We start from the raw sequence: 7,725 nt of genomic DNA, 5'->3' as shown, positions 1-7,725 counted from the left end.
CGGCAGCGCCCGGACCTGCGGGCGGGGAGAACGCGGAGAACGCGGAGACACGAGACTGCGTGCGCGGCCCTCCCGCGGGCAGCCTGGAACGGGAATCGGTCTCTCGGAACTACCGCGTGGCAACGGAAAGCGAGGGGTGCTGTTAGACGCCAGGGCTCAAAAACTGCATTTTGATCCTCGTTCGGGATGCCGTTAAACGCCAGGGCTCAAAAACTGCATTTTGATCCTTGTTCGGGGAGCTGTTAAACTCCAGGGCTCAAAAGCTGCACTCTGCTCCTCGTCTGGGGTGCTGTTAACTGCCAGGGCTCAAAAACTGCATTTTGCTCCTTGTTCGGGGAGCTGTTAAACCCCAGGGCTCAAAAGCTGTGCTTCGCTCGTTATTTGCTACCATCTGAATTCCAAATCTCTTACCTGCCCTTCCACGGGCAAAACTGGTTCTGTTCTACACTCCCCTGCTAGCTTTATTTCCCCCATCTGGCAGCTAAGATGCATTCTGCTCACTATCTGTCTAGGCCTTCTATCCACAGGACCAAAGTGAACAGCCCTACCACTACCTTTCCCAGTATTTTTCAGGACACTTCCCATACTGCACAGCTTTGATTTGACCAAAGCACCAAGCTGTCAGGACTGTTCTGTACATTGCTTACCCATGTGGATGGCAGCAGAGCCAAGCACTTCAGCAAGATTCAGTTTTCTTGGCAGCACTCTCCAACCATGCCTTCATGAAAGGGGACAGTGTACAAGCAACAGTGCATCTCCTGATCAGAGGCAGAACTTGGAAACTAATCTTATAGAGAGTTAAGCAAAAATTATGGAAGGCTAAAGGCATTGGGAAGTATCACATCGAACTGGAATTTATGTTTAGCCAAATGTGTAAAAAACAAAACTAGAAAGGCTGATATTTACTACCTGCAAGAGACTGAAATGTAGAGAAAAGGCAGAAAAAGCAGCTCAGCACAACACGGAACCACTTGCACATGGCACTGGCAAATAATTTCAACATGTCCCTAATTCTGTCCTGTAGAAAAAACACACAAAATTAACTTCACTTTCCCTATTTAACTGTATCTCAGGCCAGTCCAACACAGTGTTTGAGGTTGTTACCAACTGAAGGGGGCACAGAAAGAGCAGATTTCGTGTTGTATCTCCCTCAAGTCCTGTACAAACAAATCAGTTCTGGTAAAAAAAGGTAAAGGCTACACTTGTCTTTAAGCAATCACACTACCTCAAAACAGCAGCTCTGTTCCCCAAATTAATTAAAGCTCAAAATTATATTGCACCTACTTATACTGTTTGATTTCTCCCTGGCCCTAATTCCCTACTCAGGGATGCAGATGGAGCATCTGAATGGGCCCTGAATGGCTTAGCCCCTCCTCTTGTTTCCAAGATCTTCTGTATTCCTGAAGAAAAGTCATAAAATTTAAAATATATACCTAAAAGTAGGAGATAAATAAAGTGCCAACCAAAAAAATCCAAAACAAAAAACAGCCCCAAAAATAAACCCAAGACACAAGACAAACACAATCTTACCCATTTTTTAATGTTGTACAAAACAAAAAATTGGTGAGTATAACAATGAAAAGGGATTAAAGCACTGGTCTCACATTGCCATCTCGCTAGCTAAACAGTTGAGACTCACTTCTGTGTTCATACCATAGGTGGTTTAGTGGCCTCCAGGAAAAGAATGACATAAAAAACTCCTTGGTCACACATATTCTCTCTACATTTCAAAGCTGTGCTCACAGAGACTGCTTCTTCTATTGGAGTCTTCAGAGAAACAGGAATTCAGTTGTAAATAAAGTTGAACCTAAAATTCAAAGGATTATACCAAGTGAGGATTTTTCATTCTTTTTGTTGAAGGGCAATTTTGAATGAGTAAGCAGATGTTTTGTTTCTGCTCTGGACAAGCCTCCACCTGACAGGACCAAAGTGCATTTTTTAATAAGACAGCTTTACCGTATGGCTATGCATGATAGTCTATCATTTTTAACAGCCAATCCTACACTAGCATTGCACAACTGTCTCTTTAAGGTTGCAGAAGAGCTGATTATTAACCTTTCATCTCCTGAGACAGCTTCACAGACATGAAAACCTCAAGAGAGTTATGTTCTTCCATCGGCAACTCTTTTGCAGCATTTCTGCTCTCAGGCCAACCTTTTACACTCCAAGGATAACATACAGACACACTTAGTTGAGAAGAATTCTCTCTTCTGTTAAGTACCACAAATAACAGTGGAAGCAAGTGTCCATCTCAGCATCCACATGCACAACCTTTGGATGCCTCTGTTGCACCAGTACCAAACCAGCATCTGTCTGCATAACTGCCAGTGTTTTGCTGGTACTCAGGAGGTAATACCTGCTGTCTTCAGAGGGGAGAAGCCAATACTAGGGCTAGACAGGAAAAAAAAACCCAGCAGGAAACAAGCCTATTATGGGCAACCCCAGTGCTGACATTCTGCTAGCAGACTTTTCTCATCGATGTAGGTGGATGACAGAACTACTTCCCTGAGAAGCAGCTGGCAGCCTGTGGGACGTCTGGCATGTCTGAACGCTGGCTGAACTAACAGAAACCAGTAAGTCTAGTGAGCTCTGGAGACCCAAGCCACCAACCATTTCCAGGTAAGGAAGCCAAAGAGTGTGTACATTGGGAAGAGGAAGGGAAATATGCAGCTGTCCCTACAAATATTCGTGTCAAAGATGCTACATGTTATAAGCTCTACTAGAGTCTAAAAAAACTGCAGCACAAAGCTGTGGTAACATACACACCTAACTCAGTGCTTCATACTCAAATCTTGGCTTTTACTCTCATGCTGTTACCCTCAATACCTACCTGAAGCTGTCCCTTAGCCTGTGCACAGCCTCATCCTCAGTATCTTCCACATTTTCCTTAGCCACAACTTCTAGGTAAGACTGTGGTGCTAGCCAGCTGGGATCACTGCCTCCAATGTGTCCATCACACTTTGTCTGAGGCAGGTTCTTCGGAATAGCTACAACCTTTTCAAGTTGGTTTCTGTAGTGCCCAGCCTTGTTCTAGTGTTCCTCAGCATGTGTATTCCCAAGAACCTTAATATAAATAAAACATACCTGCTCAAAAGTTGAGGAAGGCTGGAAATAATGGGTCCATATCCTGGTGCATTGTCATAGAGCTCAAACAATGGTGCAGCGACCAGCTTGTAATTTTTGGGGACTGCAAACAGAGCTGAAAAAACCAAACCAAACAAGTTGATTAATAAGAAAAACCACAGCATGTTCAGCCAAGGTATCATCATCACACACACCCCTCAAAACAAGGTAACTACAGAGAGCACTAGAGCAGGTTAAATGTGAGGGGCACGTGCTGTACACAGGAATGGGAATTTATTAGAAACTCATGTTCAAAGGTCATCTACCTCCAAAACCAATACCAGCATTTAACTTTGTTAGTGATCAGCTACAAACAACTGCAAGTATACAAACACAAACTCGCTACTAAATTTCCTTGTGTGAAATGAAAATGTTTAGACACTGTTACAAATAACTCTTTGCTGCAAACAGACACTTACCCTTTTCTTGAAGCTGGACCAAGAAAAGCTTTTTGTGCTCTTTTGGCTTCGTAATATGAGCTGGGATATAGGGATACTGGAAGAAAAATAGTAAAAATTGGTTGTACAGAGCTTTTACACTATTGTGCAATCTTAAGTGCTACTTCATGAATTATCAAACACTGTGCAAGCTTTCAATGTGTTATAGGTTGTTTTTTAATGGCTTCAAATAAAGAAAACCATTTTTACAAGAAGTACTCAAGAAAGGAATGCTGCTGCTGTCACAGCTATGGACAGGATCTCAAGAGACACCAACACCCATGAGCAGTTAAAACAACCCAGTAAGACAGAAATGCATAACAGCAAACTGAGCAAGGATTTTCAAGATTAAAGCCTTTAGAAACAGGGTAGTGAGACCAATTTATTCACAGGGCATCTGTTCCCTAAACAGCAGTGCAAGAGTTTCCATTGTGGTGACAAAAGCAATTTAAATGGTGCATCTGTCTCAGTACAGAACCAGAAGCTATTACATCCAGTGGTTTCTCATCCATCAGAGGACAGGTGTAGAGGAAGGAGGCAGGAGTTTGCAAACAAAAAACTAATTTCTCCTCAGTCACAGAAAGGAGAAGCAGCAGGTACTCAGAAAACCCAACTGGCAGGTTGAAGGCTTTTGGAAGTGCAATCAGTACTTGACTGAAGATGAAAGCCCACAGGAATACTCACCTGGGGAGGTTCAAAGTTCGGTCTCCACCAGTTGCCAATGCAGTCATCAATCACCCAGTCTTGCTGCACACCATCCTGACGACCCAGTATCTACCAAAAATCCAGTTACAGTCAAAATTCCTACCACCCCAAGTCAGGTTTTTTTAGGAAACATATACGGGAAGCACAAAGACTTGCTGGGTCTGATGTAGCCTAGAACTGCTCTGAGACAGCTTTCAATAGAATTGTAGAGTATTTTTGCATAAAATGACATTTTTTAGTAAAAGCCTCACCTGGCAGGACAAGGCCACTTTAGAGAGCATTTCAAATTCCATGGTGTGTTCAGCTGGACTGAATCCTATCAGACCAAGGAAGAATGAAATGCATTGTTATGCTACCTGGCAGAATTAATTTAGGCTACTTGGAGAGCATGGAAAGTTACCAGTAGATCGAGAGGACTACCTCAAAAGCAAGTCCCCATCAGCTGTGCTCCACAACATATTTATTGCTCTTCTCTACACTGACTTGCCTGAAACCAGCTAGAAGGCAAAGCTGCAAATGAACACAGGACTTGAACAGCAGGTAGGAGGTCAGCCACACTCATGATGCAGATAAATGAAGACTTGACTGCTTTATTTGTTAACTACCTGAGAACATCACAAAAGCAACAAAATAACAGCAGTGGTAAGGCTTTGGCTTATTCTGCTAATTCTAAACAATGCAACATTCTGCTGTAGGAACATAATGAAAGAAAACAGACCTCTGTCATTAGGCGTTTGAGCCCTTCTACCTCATCTTCTCCTGGATTGAGTTCACCACCAGGTCTGTTAAAATAATCAATGATGAAAGCTAAGGTTATGTTTTATTGCATTTACCGAAGTTCACAGGTAAGTTCAGGTGTGAATCCAGGCAGGGAGTTACAAGTTCATTTATGGCCTTTAAGTCAGCAGTTCCAAACCTAACTTTGGTGAATTTGAGGACAGCAGGATAGCTTCCACCAAAACTATGACTGAGGTGGCTACTTTATGTCCCTTAGAAAAATTGCTATTAAATACTTCCAGTTCAGCACAATAAAGCATATTAACACACGTGCTAAGAACTGTGACACTTAAATGGTAAAATTTTAACAATAACAACCAAAAGTTGAAGAAAGGATAGTAAGTGCTGCCTGTATTTGTTTTCATCTCAAAACCAGCACACACTGAAGCATAACACTCATCTGGGGAACCATCCTGCATTCGATACAGGATTAGGGGAAAAAAAACTAAACCCACATTTTCATCACTACAGCATTTCACAACTCTTTCAGAGTCTAGCCTAGCTGACCACAAACATCCTTCAAATCAAGATGTCAAAACCAAATCTGGATATAAAATTAGACTTGACACACACAAAAAATTGAGAAGAAACAATATAAATGTTAAAACCAGAAGAGCAAGAACACAAGCAGGGTAACTTGAGACAAGTCAAGCCTATCTAGTTTAAAAAAGAAAACAAGCACCACGATCACTACAATTGTATTGAAACGCCAACATTTCACTCTGGCAGTGCTCACTCTGAGATGAACTGAAGCAATTTTGTCAAATGTAGATGTCTACCTTTCCTGCTACCCCACCTCAACCAGCAGTTTGCAAACGGGTGTTGTTCTGCATTTACAAGGGGTTAGCCCTTGAACTCCACTCGACCATTTCTGCAGGCAGAGCATAAGCATACTGAGGCATAACAGCTCTCACAAGGCAAGTACAACACACCAACTGCTGATAATGAGTTCTAAATGTTTTACCATAATGATGCACCATAACTAAGATTCCCAGTTGGTTCCAAACTAAGTCACCCCACTCTTGAGCAGAGTCAGACAAACACACTTCAGATGTAAACCCAACCATTCAGAAAAGACTTTCCAGACTCAAGTCTTTGCAAGACATGAATCCCACATCTCAGTTGGCCACAGTTTAGTGGTATGTGACAATAAGCATTACACATTTAAGAAACAGACACTTACAGCTTGAAAAATGTTGTACCCAGCTGCAGCAACAGCACGTGGGGCAGCCTGTGCTCGTGCACGATCAGAACTCCTTCCACTGTCCTTCTCATGCCAATCTTGTCAAACTCTTCCCTCATGCGCTGAAACCGAGCGGCCACAGAGCTGTCCTTCTCATACAGGGGCTCCTTTGTACCAAAGGTGTAATTTGTCAGAGGGTACCTGTAAGGGAGGGGAAAAAGTTAGTGCATAACAAGAAATCTAAATGTAAATCACAATGACACAGCACCCAGCCTGAGGCACACCATTCTGTGCTTGATGCAGGGCTAGAAGTCCTTGTTTGTGGCTCACGGGGCCCTGTCCCAGGGAGACTGCACTACAGTACCCACAGGCACAGTCAGTCCTGCTGTACCACACACCAGCCTGGTACTGGCTCCAAAGAAGGAAAGAAGCCCTGAAGAACCAACTGTTATCCAACAGCCACCCTCTTTGATCACCATACTTCAGAGAAAAGGGAGCTAAAGCTCCAAGAGGAGATGAAAAAGGGACAGGAGGAAAAAGCTCTGCTGGGAAGGAAGGAAACTGGAGGGGGTTTTTCTGCAGATGTAATGAAGAGCCTGAAAACTGAACTGTTAGAAGTGGTTTTGGTTTGAGTGGATAATCAGACACTTGGATCACAAAAGAGGAGAAATGCTGAGTGTCTGAGTGCAGGATCATGAGCCTGGGGTAAGATCAAGTGTGAGCACATCACTGTTGGGTTGTGACAGTGCAGCAGGAACTCAAGTAGTTTCTCTGGGTAAGCAAGACTGAAAACAGCCAAGAGAAGAAAAGAAAGGACAGGCAAGAAACAGGTCAGTCCCAGAGAGCACAGAGGCAACGGGAATGTCATTGTACAACTAATCCATGTAACAGAGGTCTGCTGGCCTGAAGAAAAGACAGAATTACTTGGCTAAGTCAAAAGGGAGAGGAAAGTGTTTCAGGGCAGAGCAGTGATGAGTTATCATCATGGTTTGACTGACTTGTGTCACACAGCAATTGAATTAGCAGAATAAATGATTAATCTCATGAGGAATGTCTTCCTTGAGATACATCTTGTCATGGATTCTGTCCCCAATATTTAATCACATCAAACTTAAGCAGCATATGCTCTTCCCCCCTCAAATTCCACCCCTTTCCCAAATTTTTTTCATGTTTTACAGTGGTGAAATCACAAGCCAGTTGTTGTTAGAGCTCTTTCTCATATAGGTAAGTGAGCCAAAACAAGCAGTTTCTGAAGTACAGATTCATTTACTAGCAAGTTCCCTAGCTTTCACTTAGAGTTTAAAACCATCTACATTCTTTTTCCATTTATTTCCACTTCTAAACACACAAACAGCTTTATTAATAACCTACTAGACTAACCCACACTATACTAATGTGGCTATATTAGCCTGTACTCTTTTGAAAAATGATGTTGATAACACAACTTCCTGATGAGTCTTTTCTTCAGAAACATTATAGAAAAATTCCAATCTCTGAAGT

The 7,725-nt window shown here is 42.6% G+C and overlaps 1 protein-coding gene across 1 annotated transcript; it reads right to left on the bottom strand.

Moving 5' to 3' along the window:
- Positions 1–1,522: 1,522 nt before the first annotated feature.
- Positions 1,523–6,426, bottom strand: NUDT21 (nudix (nucleoside diphosphate linked moiety X)-type motif 21; the record flags this gene model as incomplete). Its single annotated transcript, XM_009078097.1, has 6 exons — positions 1,523–1,807; positions 3,085–3,199; positions 3,543–3,618; positions 4,245–4,334; positions 4,984–5,047; positions 6,226–6,426. Coding segments are annotated over 6 exons (568 nt in total), but the record flags the coding sequence as incomplete, so codon positions are not given.
- Positions 6,427–7,725: the final 1,299 nt, after the last annotated feature.

This window comes from Acanthisitta chloris, unplaced genomic scaffold, assembly GCF_000695815.1.
Source record: "Acanthisitta chloris isolate BGI_N310 unplaced genomic scaffold, ASM69581v1 scaffold28837, whole genome shotgun sequence".
NCBI classification, from domain to species: Eukaryota; Metazoa; Chordata; class Aves; order Passeriformes; family Acanthisittidae; genus Acanthisitta; species Acanthisitta chloris.
The sequence above is the reverse complement of the archived record's forward strand: the minus strand, read 5'-3'. Positions and strand labels throughout refer to the sequence as shown.